Below are 19,876 nucleotides of genomic sequence, written 5' to 3'. Positions count from 1 at the left end.
TACCATATTCCCAAAACCCTAAATCGTAAAGCTAAGAGAAAGCAGACTTAAAACGAAGAAAGTAGGCAAAACCACTAGACCATTCAGATATGACCTAAATCAAATCCCTTATGATTATACAGTGGAAGTGACAAATAGATTCACGGGGTTAGCTCTGATAGACAGAGTGCCTGAAGAATATGGACAGAGGATGGTGACACTGTATAGGAGACAGGGATCAAGACCATCCCCAAGAAAAAGAAATGCAAAAAAGCAAAATGGCTGTCTGAAGGGGCCTTACAAATACCTGTGAAAAGAAAAGAAGTAAAAAGCAAAGGAGAGAAGGAAAGATATAAGCATCTGAATGCAGAGTTCCAAAGAATAGCAAGGAGGGATAAGAAAGCCTTCCTCAGTGATCAGTGCAAAGAAATAAGAGGAAAACAACAGAATGGGAAAGACTAGAGATCTCTTCAAGAAAACTGGAGATACCAAGGGAACATTTCATGCAAAGATGGGCTCGATAAAGGACAGAAATGGTATGGACCGAAAAGAAGCAGAAGATATTAAGAAGTGGCAAGAATACACAGAACTATGCGAAAAAGATCTTCACGACCTAGATAATCACTATGGTATGATCACTCACCTAGAACCAGACATCCTGGAATGAGAAGTCAAGTGGGCCTTAGGAAGCATCACTACAAACAAAGCTAGTGGAGGTGATGGAATTCCAGTTGAGCTATTTCAAATCCTGAAAGATGACACTGTGAAAGTGCTACACTCAATATGCCAGCAAATTTGGAAAACTCAGCAGTGGCCACAGGACTGGAAAAGGTCAGTTTTCATTCCAATCCTAAAGAAAGGCAATGCCAAAGAATGCTCAAACTACTGCAAAATTGCACTCATCTCACACGCTAGTAAAGTAATGCTCAAAATTCTGCAAGCCAGGCTTCAGCAATACGTGAATCGTGAACTTCCAGGTGTTCAATCTGGATTTAGAAAAGGCAGAGGAACCAGAGATCAAATTGCCAACATCCACTGGATCACTGAAAGAGGAAGAGAGTTCCAGAAAAACATCTATTTCTGCTTTATTGACTATGCCAATGCCTTTGACTGTGGATCACATCAAACTGGAAAATTCTTCAAGAGATGGGAATACTAGACCACCTGAGTTGCCTCTTGAGAAATCTGTATGCAGGTCAGGAAGCAACAGTTAGAACTGGACATGGAACAACAGACTGGTTCCAAATAGGAAAAGGAGTACGTCAAGGCTGTATACTGTCACCCTGCTTATTTAACTTATATGCAGAGTACATCATGAGAAACGCTGGGCTGAAGGAAGCACAAGCTGGAATCAAGATTGCTGGGAGAAATAACAATAAACTCAGATAGGCAGATCACACCACCCTTATGGCAGAAAGTGAAGAGGCACTAAAGAGCCTCTTGATGAAAGTGAAAGAGGAGAGTGAAAAAGTTGGCTTAAAGCTCAACATTCAGAAAATGAAGATCATGGCATCCAGTCCCATCACTTCCTGGCAAATAGATAGGCAAACAGTGGAAACAGTGGCTGACTTGATTTTTTGGGTTCCCAAATCACTGCAGATGGTGACTGCAGCCATGAAATTAAAAGAAGCTTGCTCCTTGGAAGAAAAGTTATGACCAACCTAGACAGCCTATTAAAAACTAGAGACATTACTTTGGCAACAAAGGTCTGTCTAGTCAAGGCTATGGTTTTTCCAGTAGTCATGAATGGATGTGAGAGTTGGACTATAAAAAAGCTGAGTGCCGAAGAATTGATGGTTTTGAACTGTGGTGTTGAAGAAGACTCTTAAGAGTCCCTTGGACTGCAAGGAGATCCAACTAGTCCATCCTAAAGGAATTCAGTCCTGAATATTCATTGGACGGACTGATGCTGAAGCTGAAACTGCAATACTTTGTCCACCTGATGCAAACAACTGACTCATTTGAAAACACCTGGATGCTAGGAAAGACTGAAGGCAGGAGGAGAAGGGGACGACAGGATGAGATGGTTGGATGGCATCACTGAATCAATGGACATGAGTTTGAGTAAGCTCTGGGAGTTGGTGATGGACAGGGAGGCCTGGTGTGCTGCAGTCCACGGGGTTGCAAAGAGTCAGACACAACTGAGCAACTGATCTGAACTGAAGAGAAAGCAACCTGATAATCTGACAAAAAATGGTAAGCATTTTTTTAAAAAAAGTTATCTCTTTCACAAGAATTAACATAAATTAAAGGAAGCTCATATATCTTAATCATACCCTGAAGAACATAAGAACCCAGGCTTAACAACAAAAAACCTGCAAAAACTTTTCAACATTCATGAGTTACTAGCTAGAACATTCAGCTTTTAAAGACATTTCATATACAGTTTCTCCTCAGTATTGGGACCCCCTCAGATACCAAAATCCATCGATACACAAGTCCCTCTTATAAAATAGCACAGTATTTGTGTATTACCTATGCATATTCTCCCATACATTTTAAATCATCTCTAGATTATTTATAATACTTAATACAATGTAAATACTACGTAAAGAATTGCCCGCATGTGACAAATTCAAGTTTTGCTTTTTGGAACTTTCTAGAAAATCTCTTTTTCAAACAGTTTGGATCCAAAGTTGGTCGAATCCACAGATGCAGAACCTACAGATATTAAGGGCCCTCTCTACCTTCATCTGGTCAATCAGGCAGGTGACATTATAGATGCCAATTTTCACAACAAGAGAAGTAATCTGCCCAAGTCTTATGGTATATAAATGGCTTATTGGTGAATTCAAATCTCCTGAGCCTCTGTCCTGGATTTAACCTAAATAGTACTGATGGCCTACTACTGCAAACTAGCTTTAGACTCAGGAAACAGAACTGCATCATTGATACACCCTGTCTTAAAAGAACCTCCCTATTTCCTGCAATGCAATGCGGAATTTAAGTGAGTGGTACGACACAGGAGTGAATACAGTGATAAGAATATAAAAGAAAGAGCACTTCATTCTTATTGAAGGGGCTAAGAAAAATTTCATAAAGGAAATAAAATTTGAACTGATTAATAATAAACAGAATTTTATCAGAGAATGCAAAAAGGCTACATAAGGCAGAGAGAAAATAATAAACTAGAGTGTGAGGTACTTCTAAGAAACAGTAAATACAGTAAACAGTCTATGGTTAGGGATGAACAAGTAATAGGATTACTTACTTAAGACCAGGTAAATCCCGGACACTAGCTCCTATTTCCTCTGCTTCTGGGTATAGCTTCTCCACCAGTTCCAAAGGGCCCCAGATAGTTTTGTTATAACTTAGAAATGATTTTCTCACTTTAAAAAGAAAATATAATAAATGCATACAACTTAAACATGCAAAACTGTAGTAACTTCTTGTTAAATATTTAGTTTCAACATTTCTAACGTAACATACAATTTTTCAGACAGCCTTTCCTCTCTTGTCACTATATAGCCCCACTGAACAGGAGCCTGTTTCTCAGGATTCTGATATTTTCCTTATCGGAAATATGCATCTTGGCCATTCTTCCACATCAGAATATGCAAGTAGGCAATTAAAGTAAAAAACAACTAGGCTCATTCTTTACCAGTACCAAAATAAGACTGGTGGCCCTAGTCAGTTGATCTTTACCAATTTATTAAATAAACCAAGGACAAATAGTTATTTTAAACACAGAAAAATTGCAACTTTCCTTTTCCTTTTATTTGTTTCTAAGATTTAGGTAATATAAAACCATGAAATCACTATGTTTCTTTCTTAATACTGACCAAATCGCCTGTAAATTCAGCACTCCTATGGTATGCTCCACCCAACAAGATCGGTAATTTTTCTTTGGGGAAGAAAAATCAATCAGCACAAAGTCGCTTTACAATGATTCATAAAAATACACATTTGACTGTTAGAATATGCCTCATGAAATTTTGTGAAGTAAAGGAAAATAAATTTGGAAAACAGTTTAAAATGTAACTACTTCGGCCATCATTTGACAAATTCGATTTTAGCAAGTTAGAGGACAATAAAGATCTACGTCACTATTTTTTTTTAACAGAAAGGAAGTTTTTCAAAACACAGATTAAAACTCAAGGCCTAAGATAAGAATGTCGACTTCCTTATGTTTTAAAAGAAGTACTCAGAGAGTGGGAATATGAAGAGTTGGCAAAAATGTGGGGAAAGAAACACATTCACTGTTGTTTGATCAGTGAAGTCTTTATCGACATAAGTTGCCTCTATCCTTTGACCCAGAAATTCTACTCCAAGGAGTCCTAACGAAACCATAGCATCTGTACACGTGTACAAATGTATAAATCCAAATATGTCCTTACAGCACAATTTTAATAATAAAAAACTGGAAATAACCTAAGTGTACATTAAGAGGACAGTAGTTAAATAAGTCACGGTATGCATATATAATGAAATATTATACATTATGTATATTATGCATATGCTATGAAATATTATACATATGCTATGAAATATTATTCACTATTATCATTTTCAGGGAGTACTCACATTTCTACAATAACCCAATCCAGAGGACAATTTTTCTAGACATGTTTGCCACGCACTAAAGAGGTTTATATTTCAACAATCAAGTATTTTAATGTATTTGTTGAAGAGAGCACAAACTAGTAATAACAGTTCATACCAGCATCATCAAGCTTAAATTTTTCTAAATAACTCTATGCTGCTGCTGCTAAGTCGCTTCAGTCGTGTCCAACTCTGTGCGACCCCATAGACGGCAGCCCACCAGGCTCCCCCGTCCCTGGGATTCTCCAGGCAAGCACACTGGAGTGGGTTGCCATTTCCTTCTCCAATGCATGAAAGTGAAAAGTGAAAGTGAAGTCGCTCAGTCGTGTCCAACCCTCAGGGACCCCATGGACTGCAGCCTTCCAGGCTCCTCCGTCCATGGGATTTTCCAGGCAAGAGTACTGGAGTGGGGTGCCATTGCCTTCTCTGAAACAACTCTACAGTTGTCCTAAAATGGAAAAAAGGTCAGAGTATGCTGAGAAAAAAATTTAAATCAAATATGCTTTTACAAAACACTAACTAAGGATTTTCTGAAGACCACCCATGAGGAAACATAAAGCAGTAGGGTATTTTCTCCAAAAACCAACCCACCCAGTATTTTTAAAGTGACAGTAATTATGGCCTCAAAAAAACATTACATTTTTAAGCATGTTTAAGATGGGAGGGGGGCCGCTCCAAAGTTGATTTTTAAAAAATTTTCCAGTACCTTTAAGACCATGTTTCAGACAATGTTCCATAACAACGAAGAACTGCTGCAAGGGGGGATAATCAGAATCCAAAGTGCGGCCAAAGCTTAGAGCAGATTCAATGAGTCCTTTGATACTGAGTTTAGCCATGTTTAACAAGTTTGCTCTCTCTACAGCTGTGGGGTCTTTTGTAGCTGAAAGCACAAGAAAGGAGTCCAACATCACTTGCAAGACCTGATATCAAAAAATATCCAAACCGTTTTCTTCCTCTATAAAACCAACAGTGGTTTGCTTTTCCTTGGTGGATAAGTCTTCCTAACTAACCTACACCCCTAGTTAACTTTCTTTCTGTCTCTCATGCATACCATAGGACAATGCTCACTCCAGTTAAAGTTTATGAATTATTCTCAAAATCCTGCTAATTGGCTATTCTCAGGTATTCATTTTACAATTTTTTTGTGGAGTAATGTTTAAGGGTCTGGTACAAAGGGGGACAGCAGGAACTGTCACGGATGAATTCAAAGGCAAAAATATACTCTGAATAAACTGGCAATACAATAAAAAGTAGTTAAAATTCTAAGATTCCAGTTTCACCCACAACAAACATGACAGGTAAATAATAAAACAGGGAGATACAAGAGAAGCCATTAAACTCTCACTCATTTTAACCCTCTTTTAACCCTCCTTGCTTTTTTCATTGCAATTGTAGTTTTGTATTCCAGGACTCCTTTATTTTCCCAGAGGGTCCAGTTTCATGTGAAAGTTCCCTGACCTTCCACACAGCTGATCCAGTTAAATACCAAGTTAATGGATGCATTTTTAAAAATTAATTTTACTGATATTTTCAATTCACAAAAGATTTTCTTTCGCACAAATTTCATCCTCAAGTTTCTTATATATTCAGATGCTCCCCATACTCTCATTACTGTTGTGCTGGCGGAAATATTTTCAGCAAACACAGATGACAAAATGAAGTGCAAAAAATAAATAAAGCACTTTCGTATACTGTCTCATAGTCTTTTGACAAATTTACTAATCCAAGTAAACCAAGTGTCAGTTTTTCCTTCACTGGATAAAAAGTCCAGGGTTCCTAATGATCTAGTATTCTAGTTCTGACTACAAACAGCTAAGCGTGAAGCCTGACACTGAATCCTAAGCAACGTAAAAATGCAGTCACAAATACTATAGCCAAGATAGCTCTTGGAGAATCTCCACACAAGACATCATTTCTTCCAATCTGCATCGTGATATGACTCCTTTTTTTTGGAGACGAAACCAGTCGATATTTCATAGTCTGCAGCAATTCTCATTTTTCTTAACAGTGCCCATCACAATAAGTAATGTATGATGAGACAATCAAGACAAAGGGCGCCTTTGTCACTAAACACTCGGAGGAAGGTCCTGGTGGGCGCCAGCAGCTCCCTAAGAGCGTTTACACCTGAGCCGCGCCCCGCCCGGGCTCGCGGATGCGTCTGAAGCGCGCTGCGGCCCCACACTCGGCCAATGGCAGGTTCCAGCATCTTGCCTGGGCCTAGAACCCCTTCCCTGCCTCCCTGCCTCCCTGCCTCCCTGCCTCCCTGCCTCCCTGCCTCCCTGCCTCCCTGCCTCCCTGCCTCCCAGACAGCAAGACTGCCCAAGGGCTCCGGACACCTCCAGCGCCCTCACAGAGGGCTCACCCGGGGTCCTGCGCCGCATCGCTGTCCCTCTCCCGCCCTCGGCGTCCGGAACCCAGGCCAAAACATGAGACGCTTCCCTCCGCCACCCCCAAACCTGAAAAGTCATCGCCCATCCCCGACTGTTCCCCCGACCCTGGAGCGGCACCCCGGCCGGCCCTGTGCTGGCTCCCTGTAAGCCGTCGGACCGCGAAACCTTGGCCTTTAGGCCCCCGAGCAGGGGCGGAGGCGGGAGGGAACGAGGGGCGGCCGCGCGTTGCCATGGCGACCCCGGGCGCCCCTGCGTCCCCGGCTGCCCCCGCCCAGCCCCAAGCCCAGGTTCGGACCCCAGTCTCGACTCGCAGGCCTCGATGCCCACACCGCCTGTCCGCCTCCCCTGGCCGCGGCCTCAGCCCAGCACGGAGGGCCGGGCGTCCGCTCGCAGCCCGCTCCCCTTACCCATGGCGGCGGTGGCGATACAGTCCCGGGCGAGGACTCCCTGGGCCCCGCCAGCAGCTCCCTTCAGGCGCGCGGCGGCCGCCACGGCGTCTGCAACCAGGCCCGCTGCGGCCCACAGCGCTCCCGGCGGCGGGAGGACGCCCGGGCGGTTCTGCGGCGCCCGCGTCGGGCGGGGGACTCTAGAGCCTGCAGCCGGCCTCGGAGAAATCCGCCCTCGCTGAGCCTCTCCGCGTCCAGCCGGACCGGAAGAAGGAGCGTGAGGGAGACCTCGGGTTGTGAAGCCAGAAGGCGGACTCTGATCTCTAATTTGTGGGCTTCGCCGGAGCATTAGGGTTCCATTTCCAAGGGGAGGAGAGCAAACCACGTGCAAAGGTTTTCATCTGCAAGGTCCAGCTGGGTTGAATCTAACACACCTGACCGCGCCCCTGCTTCAGTAATTCGTAGGGGACCAAAAAAATTTAGAAAGTCTGAATCAATTAACACTAGGTAGAAATCTACTAAAACTATTTAGCCCAAATTTTAACCAGTAAGTCCACTGGTTTATAAAAAGCAAGGAGGAACAGTCTCAATAATCAAAGGTGCAGAGATAAAACCTGCGTTTTCTCATTTCAGAGAGGAAAAATCCCTCATGGACAGATGACACCAGGTTTTAAGTGTTATCAGTTTGCGGAAAGTAAGCTGTTACCTAGTTAGATCAGTAATTGTTAAGATGGTGGCCGATTTAGAAATAGACTGGTGTTTTGTGGAAATCGAGTTTATCTCATCACATTGGCCAGCGTATGCTTCTTGACTTCTTTCGGTTTTTAATTTTGTGAAACAATCCTACATAGATAAAAATGTATAAAGCATACATATACGTTTAAAGAATCATAAACAGATGGATAAAGAGCACCAGATCAAGCAAGCATAGGAGTCATCTTGAGGGTAGGCGGAAGCCTTTAGCCACAATGTCCCTAGAAGTAAATGTGATGCTGAATTCTGAGTCGTTTCCTTGCTTCTCTGCATGTTTCTACCGCCTAAGTATGTGCCCCTAATCAACGTAGTTTATTTTTCCTGTCTACAGGCTTTTCACAAGTGGAATAACATTACGAACATTACATGTTTCTGGTATTCAACGTCATCTATGCCCATGAGGAGTTTCCGGGTTGGGGTGTTTCCAGTTTGTACATACATCCTGGTTCCTACATGCGGGAGTCTCTTAGCCATGTAAAAATAGATTTACTGAAAATCAAGTATGCCTTTCTTTAAATTTACCAGCTCATGCCAAAGTGTTTTCTCATAATTTACACTGCTATCAGCAATGTTGTTTTTCTATTGCTGTGTCCATCGTAATGCCTAGAATTATGAGGATTTCTTCACTTTTTTGGCCAGTCTTGTGGGTAGATTGCATGGCAGATTTTTTATTTCTCTCATTACTGATAACATTGAGAACTCTACCTACGTTTACTATTTGGAATTTCATTTTTACAAAGAAATGGTGCCTGTTTTACTAGTGACTTATACTAATTTGATGTCAGTTGTGTGTTGCCAATATCTTTGGGCTAATTTTCTCTCCTTATGACAACCTTTGACTAAATATAAATTCTTAATTTTCCTGTAGTGAGTTTATAGTTTATGCCTTAGTATCTTAAGGAGCCCTCCTTATTCCAAAGTTACGAAGATTTTTTCTTTTCAGAATTACAAGAACTTCCCTGGTGGCCCAGCAACTAAGACTCCAAGCTCCCAAATGTAGAAGGTCTGGGTTCAATCCCTGGTCAGGGAACTAGATCCTGCATGCCACAACTAAAGATCCCAAGGTGCTGCCACTAAGACCCTGTGCAACCAAATAAATATTTTTGAAAAGAATTATAGTTTTGCCTTTCATATTTAGGCCTGTTATTGCACCCAGAATTTTAGTGATTAAAGATAATGTCAAGTTTCATTTCTTTGGCTGTCGGTTCCTAGGCCAAAGCCTCATTTGATTTTCAAAACCACCCTATGAGAAAGGAATTGTTTTACAGATAAAACTAACCTCAGAAAGATTAAATAACTTGCCCAAAGTCACAGTACTATTGACACAACCAGAAGCTGAACTAATACAAAAGTAGCCTCTATTTTTATTATCTCAAAATACATCTGTGGATTTTTTTTTTTAAACTATTTGGCCATATCCCAAGGGATGTGGGATCTTAGTGCCCCAACCAGGGATTTAACCCTCATGCCCTGCACTGGAAGTATAGAGTCTTAACTGCTGGACAAAAGAAGTCCCTGTGGTTTTTAGTGTTTCAAGGAGTCTAAAACTCAAAAGTCTAACCCCTTCAATTATCTTGCTGTTAAACACTGAAATGACTGAATTGTTCATTTTTCTCCTCTCCAAACGATGAGTACAAAAGGAAGGATTTGTATTCTAAGTGCATTTAGAAAAGCAAGTAAAATTAAGATTATGTATTTATTTTATAAAACCATGAGAACAAAGGAAAAGTTTTATTTCCTAGATTGCTTTCCCCCCAGTGTAACAAGTAGTAAACAAATCTTGTTCAGTAATAGACTCACTTTATTTAAAGCTAAGAAATATTTCTTCGAGGGAGATGTTAAGCTCCAAAATACACATTTGCCAGATATTCTGGTCACCTTGTATTGAACAGAATTTGGAATTAGGGTGTATGTTTAAACCTTATTACACTGAACAATTTTAAACTAGAATATTAGTCTGTTCTGAGTATACAGATTTGGTAAACAGCCACAAAGGTGATGGTTGAAGCCAAAGACTGTACAAGGAGGGAGAACAGGACCAGACCAAACACAGAGGTCTGGGAAAGACCAGTCTTTAGAAAGTGAGAGATGAGGAAGAAAAGGAAAAAACCAGAGGAGGCAGCAAGAGAACGCAGGAGACAGGAACTCTGAGCTGATTCAGGAATGGGGACGCTAGAATGGCTACCCTTTCCTCACAACCTGGCTTTCCACCATAAGGAAGACCCTGTCTAGGCTAATGGTGCTCTTGATCTGGACCTGCACAAAGTGAGTGTCCAATAACATTAGTGACTGGTAGCCATTGCCGCCTTAGTCCTTGGCATGGATATCATAAACTGCATTATTAACAATTTGAGGGCCCAGTCTGGGTTTAACTTCCAGCTCACTCAATGCCTCTAACTCACAGCATCTTATGTATAAAAGATGAGTCCTACTTCTTTGAAATAAGTGTCTAGAATCTTGTAATCAATACAGATTCCCAAATGACAAAGAAACATGGAACTCCTCCCTAGGTTCTTCTTCCATTGGGCTTTGCTGTGCAGGCCATACAAATCTGTAAAGCAACCATTAGTGAAGCCGAAGAATTTTCTTATTCCAGGAACTGAAATTATCTTCAGATTCCTTCCTGTTATATAAACTAATGATAACCAACCAATATTTAAGCCTTATCTCTGCAACTTCCTTGTTTTTCCTGTCGAATCCATAGTCTCTCCATAATCAGCTCCATCCTATGCATGTCAGCACTCCTTGGTTTCAGATTTAGAACACTGTCAATATTTCACTTCTCAATACTGGAAAAAATGGTGGACAACCCTGAACTTTATTATTATTTAGTATTAATCATCAACACAGTGAGACCTTAGAGTAAAAAAAAATTTATTTAATAAAAACATCAAGTTATAATTTTTTAAAAAACGTGTGGTAGAGGCAACAGTTTTTAATGTACTTTTCATTAAAAAAAAAAACAAACTTTGAGAGAAATGAGAGATCCTCCCCCAAAGTTGGATACACTAACGTTAAAATTGGTCACCATATAAATAACGAAGCACCTTGAGATAATTCTGTTTTATAAAACATCTTCATACAAAAAAGGAAAATTGAGTAATGCCCCCAAACAAAGGGTATATGAACATGAATAGGTGAAAATAAGGATACACCTTTTTTATTTGTCATCAATTCAGCAAAATTTTTTCCCAAAAGAATAATAAGAATTATTTTCTTTAATATCAAAATCTACTCTAAAACACTAAAAACTGAAAATAAAAAGTGGGAGAGGAAGGGGAACTAACTAGGAGAGTAAGGGAAATTAATTAGAAATAATAAATTTATAAGTAATAATTTAAAACACTAAATATAAAGTTTTTTAAAACATCTCTGATACCAGAAAGCAAAAGTCAGCAAAAAGTCAGAAAAAAACAGCAAAATGGCCTTTGGATCAGGGACCTCAAAATACAGAAGAGAATCATACTTTTCATTATCACAAGATTGTGCTTAAATGACAAAAACAAATCCATTTTCTTACCTAGTCTTTCAAATAAACAAAACAAGATAAAAATCTACAAGATCAAATTAATTTTGAAAATTTAAACTTAAAAATTTAAACCTCAGATTGAAAAGTTAAGCCATCTTTAAAAGCTGGTAGAAGTGTATCAAACTCTACGTCTTACGGAGACACATTTATAATACCTATAAATTTAGACTTTTTAGTTTTGGGTACACCTGTACTGAAAAAATAAATTCTATGTTAAATGTTGTATGGTTATGTTTAACAAGGTTATACAAAAAAAAATAAATAAAACCAAAAACTGGAACTCTGAATGAGTATATATATTTACATCATTTCTTACCCATGGGATAAAAGCTATCATCACAGTGTAACCAGTCACTGATTTTATAGCATATCCAAATGATAAATAATAGGCGATAGTTAGAGGAGATCATCATGGTATGAAAAAAGCAAGGAAAACAGTGCTTTATTTTCTTAGAAAATCACTCAATAGATGACAAAGGCTTTCATGTTCTCCTGATGGAAGATCAATGATATAAAATAAATTAAGGAAGATATATTTAATACAATGTGGAACTACATTAAAACATGTGACATTATTATTTAACATTCTGTAATCTTAACAAGGCTACTAGAAAGCTTGTATTTTTGTGACATTCTATGGAAAATAATGTACTTAAGCAATATGATTTACCTTAGTGTGAGACCTTCATATAATTTTTTAAAGAGATGATCTATTTTTTAAAATTATCTACGACATGACAAGAAATAATCTCCATTTTTAAACATAATACTTTGTCCTAGATGTATATATTTTTAAGGTTATCGAGGTGAGAGGAACCTGACAGGATACCAGTTTTCCTAGATGTGTTCTAGGAAACATGCACTCTGTTTCTGGGGCGAGAAATCAAGTCCCTTTGTTTCCCCTTTCTCATTTCACAAACTATTCTTCTCCATCACCTTAATTATATCACGTTTTACTTAAAACTAGTTCCTGTGAATTCTCTCTCCTTTGTAGAATCAGGTCTTTTGAAATACGCCATGGGAAACACAAGACAGAGTTTTAATTGGTACAAACACAAAGCACTCACATAGCACAATCAAACATGACTGTATACAGAACAAAAAGGATATCAATTTTTCTGAGTTTAGATGATTAAGTAGCTTCCCCAAGGGAGGATAGCGGCTTAGTGAGGGCACGCATCCCAGGAGAATCAGCTTATGTTTGGCTCTGGTTATAGCAACATTAAGACGTCGCCAATCTTTCAACAGTTCACCAAGCTGAAAGAAAGATAATTTTCATTCTTTGAGTTTTCTTATTTGAGGTTTTTCTGAAAAAGAACAGTTTTTATTGAGCCGTCTTCCTACTTTCAAAAACATATTCCAAAAAAGATTCATCAACACATTCAAAGTGCAGACAGTTGCGAAAAAAAACTTGCCCATGATGCCAACCTCAAGTATTTTATTGTGGGTGTGATATCCATGGGGATTCCCTAGTGGCTCAATGGTAAAGAATCTGCCTGCCAGTGCACGAGATATGGGTTTGATCCCTAGGTTAGGAAGATCCCCTGGAGAAGGAAATGGCAACCCACTCCGGTATTCTTGCCTGGGAAATCCCATGGACAGAAGAGCCTGGTGGGCTATAGTCCAGAGGATCCAAAAAGAGTTAGACACGACTTAGCGACTAAACAACAACGATATCTTTGCCATAATTTTAAATGATTAAATATGTGTAATGAAAATATGTTTTAAAACTTTAAACAGATTAAAAAATAAATTTTAGGGACTTCCTTGGCAATCCAGTGGTTAAGACTCTGCACTTCCAATGCAGGGGGTGCAGGTTCAATCCCTGGTCAGGGGACTAAGATCCCACATGCCCTACAGTGCAGCAAAAAAATAAAAACAAGTAAAATTTTCAAACATTAAATACATATCATTAAGAACTGAAGTTGTCTCCACTTAGTATAGTATTGTTTTTAAATGTAATAAAAACTCATAGAAGACTCAAAGGAGTGGTTAAATATACCATGTTCCATATATACAGTGGAAAATTTTGCACCTTTAAGAGAAGAATGAAATCTCTTTCTGTGTAATGACATGTAAAGATCTCCAAGCTATATTATTAAGTGGAAAAGGCAAAGTCCAGAATCGTGTATATATTACCTTTTGTGCACAAAGAAGGGAAACATACTGATTCATGTGCTTACATATGCTTAAAGAAATTCTGAAGGTTAGCAAAAACAAACAATCCAAAAAACCAAACATGTGAGGATAAGAACTGAGTAGAAGAGTAACAGGGAAGAAGGGAGACTTCTTACTCTGTGTATTTTAAAAACTATATGCAGGTATCACATAGTTAAGAAAAATAAGTCAAGGAGAGATAAAAATGCAAAAAAACCCAGCCTGGAATTATCTACAAATTTGAAAGTAAGCTAGGAAAAGTTTATATGTTTAAAATGCTCCAAACATAATAGCCAAAAGGTTGGAAGCAACCCAAATGTCCACTAATGGATGAATTGATAAACAAAATGTGGGATATACATGCAATGGAATAATAATCAGCCTTTAAAAGAAAATTCTGTTACATGCTACAATATGGATGAACCTTGAGACATTATGACAAGTGAAATAAGCCACTTACAAAAGGACAAATACTGTATGATTCCACTTATGTGGAAAATTCATGAATTCATAAAGTTCTGTCAAATTCACAGAGACAGAAAGTGGTTGGCAGGAAATGAAGAGAGAGGGAATAAAGGAGTGATTATTCCTGGATATAGAATTTGTTTTACAAAATGAAAAAGTTCTGGAGGTTAGCTGCACACACTGTGAATATACTTCATACCTGTGAATTGTACACTTAAAGACAGTTATGATGGCAAATTTTAAGCTATGTGGTTTTCTAACATAATTTTAAAGAAGAGAGGTAAATAATGTCCCAAACAAATAGAAAATAAAAATCAGAAAGCAAAGCAGAAAATACAATTAACTCACAGTTCCATCTTCATTGCTTCTAACAAAAGATACTACAATGATACTTTTGTCTCTTCCTTGGTACCTGTCAACTGTATTAACTTCAACCATCCCAACAGAAGAATGTGCCAATAAGTCATTGATGACCTTTAACTGCTGCCTGTATGGTGCAATGATACCAATATCAGAGGGTTTACAACCAGCCTGTTTTAAACAGAAAAGAACACAATTTAAAATGAAAAAAATCCTGACTTTTGTTATTTAAGCTTTACTAAATTTATTAAATAAAATGTTTACATAATGTGACAACTGATGTTTATAATACATGTTCCTATGTATAACACAAGTTCCTACAAGGAGGAAATAAATTATTGAATTACTCTAAGGCTACATCTACATTTCCTGAGAGGCAATAATTTCCGCAAACACTGCTCCCTGAATTTTTAAAAGTTCATGGCAATATAATGGTTTGTATGCCACCAGAGCAGTGATGCCATACCAAAACAGTACAAAGAAATAAATTTTACTTTCTGCTCTCCCTTCTCACTGATGTTTCCAGTCTCCAATCATACTGACTTCTGCACTAAATGGACACAATCAGAATTATCTGATGTTACAGAAAGTTATCCTAAGTGGAAACCCAAAATGCCATTATTGTATTAGATACAGTAATTATTGTCTTAGATAAATGTTGTCAAAATAAAAACATTCAAGCTTCAGTCCTCTTATCTTAACAGAAGTTAATGCTAGATCTAAAGTTCCTTGAGTTCTAACATTCTATTACTCTGCACCTTAATATTAATTTGCCCTCAAAATTCAATTCTAAGTTACCTTAATAAAAACTGAGGTCAGGAAAACAACGAGTTTGGCTTCCATTATATTACTGACACCTCCCTTTTCAACTTGTTCTGGTGCTGGAACCTAAACAGAAAAATATGCATCCTGCTTGTGAAACAATCTCTGAAGTAGAGTACTGTAAGTATACAAGTGGCCACAGAGACAGTACTGCCAGATATGGACACAGATGAAAAATATCTTCCTCTTAAAGTTGAATGTAAAAGAATTGACAAAAATGAATGATATTAGTCACTTTTAGAAAGAAACCCATTGTAAACATGCTACATAAAGTTCATACAAAAATCTATACGAAAGTTGGCCATACACTGAGCTTCACATACATTACTGTGTTATCCCCCATTTTTATAGGCATCAAAGGCCAGAAGAGATAAGTAACCTGCCCAAGCCTTACAATACACCGTGGCACTAAGATTCAACTTAGATCTGGCTCCAATATCTGTGTTCTTTCCATTTTCTTGTTACTTTTTATACAAATAATAGAGCCATAAAGTTCCCCAGGTTCTACCACCCCTAGTAAAAATTTTAAAGGACTATCTTGCTCCTACGTCACCCTACATCACCTTGATTGATTTTAATATAACTCATTTGGAATCCTGAGGCCAAGAGACAGGAAATGTGAGTAGCAGAAATAAAGAATCTGAACAATCACTGGTGAGGTTAATAATTATAACTTCTAACTAACAGATTAGAGTTGTGGTTTATAAAAACAGTCATATCAACTAGACCTCAATAAAAAATAAAATAAAAATTTTAATTACATAAAAATATAAAAGCAGTCATTTATGAGATCAGTTTATCTGAATAAATTTTCCAGAGCCTGCCTGTTCCTCAGTGTTGATTCTTCATTCTGAAACACTAGAGCAATGTCCAAGACAATGAAAATTCCAGCATGGTACATGAATGCTAAGGCCCTATTTTTAACAACCGCTGACTTCACCCATCTTAATCTCAAAATATATACTTATATTAAGAATGATATGCATAGATCAAATTGATGACTATATTTTCAGTTGAACTTATGTAAAGATTTCCAAATCAATAATGAGAAGCAGTATAGAAAACAAATTGTAGGAACACAGAGTCAAAACTTTGTTCTTAGTTTCTAGAAATAAGAATCAAGTCATTTAAAGTCCTTGTGCATATTTTTTTGTGATAAATTTGTAAAGAGGTCTTTCGGTGCATATGTGGGAGCAGGAGACGCACGGGAAACGTCTGTACTTTTAGCTCAGTTTTGCTGTGGGCCTAAAACTGCTCTAGAACATAAAGTCTATTTTTTTAAAAAAGGTCTTGAAAAGAACATCAGTTTATCTTACCTTCTGTCCATTTGTAAACCCAAACTTTTGACAGTATCAATGCCAATTACTTTTCTAGGAAATGTAATTATACACTTGCATTCACTTTCTAGCTTTCCTACTTCAAAACAATTTGACATCTATCAATCATCAGAATAAACCTCCTCCCAAAGATAAGTGAATCTGTAGAAAGAAAAGATTCTTTTGTGTGAAATCACAAGAAGCACACTAGTTTTAACTGATAAGCTGTAATGAAGCAATCGCTTCTGAAACTGAGGAATTTAAAAAATAGGGCAAACGGAGAAGAACGAAGGAAATGTTAGTTTGTGTGTGTGTGTGTGTGTTTTACCTTGTGTGTATTAAGAAAACAGACAGGATTGTTTGGCTCGAATGCTCCAACCAGCCAAGGATTTTCTGAATAATCAGCATAAAACTCCAGTTCCAGCTTTACATCTTTAAAGTTAGGTAGGTTTATCACTGCGTTGGCCACTTTATCTGATCCACACTCCAGCTTTCCTTCGTATGTCAGTTTATTACTTAAGGACATAATTTTACTAAGGGAATTACAGAAATAATTTTAGTTTGGTGATGAACACAAATATGAAAATCACTCATAGCTGACACTGTTACAAATACCTGTTCATTCTGTATTGCACAGTTAACTGTACAACTGCATTCTTATTCTGCTCCAGCCTCTTGAATAAGCTTTCACTCATGCCAAGAGTTCTGTCAACAAATCAAATTCAGGATTATCAGTCTACTGAAATCATCCTTTAAACAAGTATCTAGTTTAAAATTGAAACCTTAATGTCTGCTTACCTTGCTTCACGGTTTAGCACCAGGGGAGGAAGCTGCTGATGGTCCCCCACCAACACAAATCTCCGTGAAAAAAAAAGTGGCCCTAGGCAAACAGGCTGGCTAATTTGAGAGGCTTCATCCACTATACAAAAATCAAAAGTTTTACGAGAAAATATGGGATGGTTTATTCCCATACATGTTGTTGCAACTATAAGCTAAACACAAAGAAAAAAAATAGATCAGTTATTTAATATGTCCAAGAAATAAACCTTATTTTTCCCATGTTTGAAATTAAAAGATCAAAAAAGAGCTCTTTGTCCCCCCAAACAGAAATCCCCAATGTTTTTTAATTTAGAAACACTTACAATGTGCAAACATTTTTAATTTTTTTCTATAAATTTTAAAAAATCAAGTTAATTTTCCAGACACAATAACAATGTTCAAGTTTGGATCTATCGAAATGGAAATCTGAACATTTCAAGAGGCAGTAAGTTAATGAATTTGTTTTTTTTTAATGTGAACTAGGACTTCACTTCTGGGAAGATGGAGTACTTTTCCCTATCACAAAGTACAACTAAAACCCCTGGACATTATATATAAAACTTTCAAGCCTCTGAAAGGTGGAGAAAAGATAAATCAGCTAGAGACCTTGGGACATGAGGAAAAGCACAGTAATTTGTTCCCTGGGTTTTCTTTTTGCCTCACATATCCCAGATTTCAGACATATGGAACATTCTAAGTGAAAAATTCCAATCCCAGAAGATCACATATGATATGTGAAGCCAAGCAGGACTTTATGGGGCCCTCCTGGGCACAAAAGCCTTTCTAGGTCCCTCATTTCTTATTTGTAGGATAAAAGCGTCAGCCTCCTAGATCTCCTCAGAGTTCCAAAGAGCAGATTCATAACCCCCTTTTAACCATGCCTGAGTTCACGCTAATAAGATGACTTTCTTGCATTCTGTGAGTCATTCAAGCAAATGATGGAACCCAAGGAGGAAGACATAGGAATTCCCAAAATGGGCACAAGAGATCTGAACTTGCAATTCAGAACTGAAGTAGGGGACAGTCTTGTGGGTCTGAGCCCTTAACCTGTGGAGCCTGCACTAACTCTACATAGTTAGTGTCAGAAGTGTGAGTAGAGAGAAACAGAGTTTTTCTTTACCAGGATATTTTAAACTAGAAGATGGGAGCCCTGAAAAATAGACCAGAAACTTGTTTCAGTTCAGAAGCAAAGAGCAAACTATAAACTCATAAACTGGTCCTATGGTTTATATAAATGAATCTGCAAATTCACTCAATGCAATTGAATTTCTCAAAGTGCCATTTCTCTCCTCATTCTGACAGCAAAAATTATTGTTAGTATGATTATACAATAATTGTACTTACTTGACTATTGTAGAGTTCTTCTAAAAGAGCTAAAGATTTAATGGACTTTGATCTGCAAATTTCCTCCTCTGTAAATTTTTGGATATCTGGATGTACCTTCTGAATCTGGCCCAAGCGCAAAAATCCAATTTTAAACTTTGCTAACTTCAAAAGAATATTGTCAACAGCAGAGTGTGTATAGCTGGTCAACAAAACACTAAAACCACAGGCATAGAGAATTCTTACCTATTAATAAACAAAAGAAAGGAAAAGAGCATTACTTTTAGCTCCTGATAATTAACCTTTATATTTTTCAAAAAGAATTAGAAAACTTAACAAGAAGCGTATCTAAGAGCCAAGCCAAGTAACTTTTTATTTCCTTTGATTTTCTTTTTTTGACTGCACAGCTTGAGATATCTCAGTTCCCCCATCAGGGATCAAACCTGGGACCTTGGCAGTGAAAGCAGTGAAAGAGTCCTAACCAATGGACTACCAAGCAATTCCCCAAAGTAACTTTTTAAAAAATTATAAAGCCAAAATGTCTTATGAAAGTTAACATGGCATTATTATCATGCTATCAATGATATGTTACCAATATATTAATTATATCACGATAAAATTGAGTACATATAAACTATGACTAGTGCCTGGCACAAAGTATCAATCAGTAAATATGTGGTGCCATCATCATCATTATTCTAAGACTGCTCAGAAATTTATTGACATGAAAAAAAAAATTCAATAAGAATCTGCATCAGGGACTTCCCTGGCGGTCCAGCAGCTAAGATTCTGTGCTCCCAATGCAGGGGGCCCGAGTTCGGTTCCTGGTCAGAGAACTAGGTCCCACATGCCACAGCTAATGATCCCAAAGGCTGCAACTAACTTCTGGTGCAGCCAAATATATAATTTTTTTTTTTTAAAGAATCTATTTAAACCTCCTCGTACAACTTGTCATTTTTTAAAGCGAAGAAAAACACAGAGATTTTAGACAATCTTAAATGCAAGGTATATACAAGATGATTACAACTATCGGTA

The 19,876-nt window shown here is 37.9% G+C and overlaps 2 protein-coding genes across 2 annotated transcripts in view; both read right to left on the bottom strand.

Moving 5' to 3' along the window:
- RUFY2 (RUN and FYVE domain containing 2) overlaps positions 1-7,004 on the bottom strand; it is a 40,958-nt gene extending 33,954 nt beyond the window's left edge. Inside the window, exons 1-3 of the mRNA XM_052640124.1 lie at positions 6,884-7,004; positions 5,228-5,401; positions 3,191-3,308 (exon numbers count right to left, since the gene is read on the bottom strand). Of these exons, the coding sequence (XP_052496084.1) occupies positions 3,191-3,308; positions 5,228-5,401; positions 6,884-6,989 (398 nt within the window). The 5' untranslated portion in view covers positions 6,990-7,004. The remainder of the gene's footprint in view (positions 1-3,190; positions 3,309-5,227; positions 5,402-6,883) is intronic.
- A 5,017-nt stretch (positions 7,005-12,021) lies between these two features.
- Positions 12,022-19,876, bottom strand: part of DNA2 (DNA replication helicase/nuclease 2) — a 36,999-nt gene continuing 29,144 nt past the window's right edge. The window contains exons 14-21 of the mRNA XM_052641016.1: positions 18,863-19,087; positions 17,498-17,691; positions 17,315-17,404; positions 17,028-17,232; positions 15,360-15,449; positions 14,550-14,732; positions 12,690-12,836; positions 12,022-12,090 (exon numbers count right to left, since the gene is read on the bottom strand). Coding sequence (XP_052496976.1) covers positions 12,022-12,090; positions 12,690-12,836; positions 14,550-14,732; positions 15,360-15,449; positions 17,028-17,232; positions 17,315-17,404; positions 17,498-17,691; positions 18,863-19,087 — 1,203 coding nt within the window. The remainder of the gene's footprint in view (positions 12,091-12,689; positions 12,837-14,549; positions 14,733-15,359; positions 15,450-17,027; positions 17,233-17,314; positions 17,405-17,497; positions 17,692-18,862; positions 19,088-19,876) is intronic.

This window comes from Budorcas taxicolor, chromosome 5 (assembly GCF_023091745.1).
Source record: "Budorcas taxicolor isolate Tak-1 chromosome 5, Takin1.1, whole genome shotgun sequence".
Classification (NCBI taxonomy): Eukaryota; Metazoa; Chordata; class Mammalia; order Artiodactyla; family Bovidae; genus Budorcas; species Budorcas taxicolor.
Note: the sequence above shows the minus strand (reverse complement) of the source record. Positions and strands in the feature narration are given on the sequence as shown.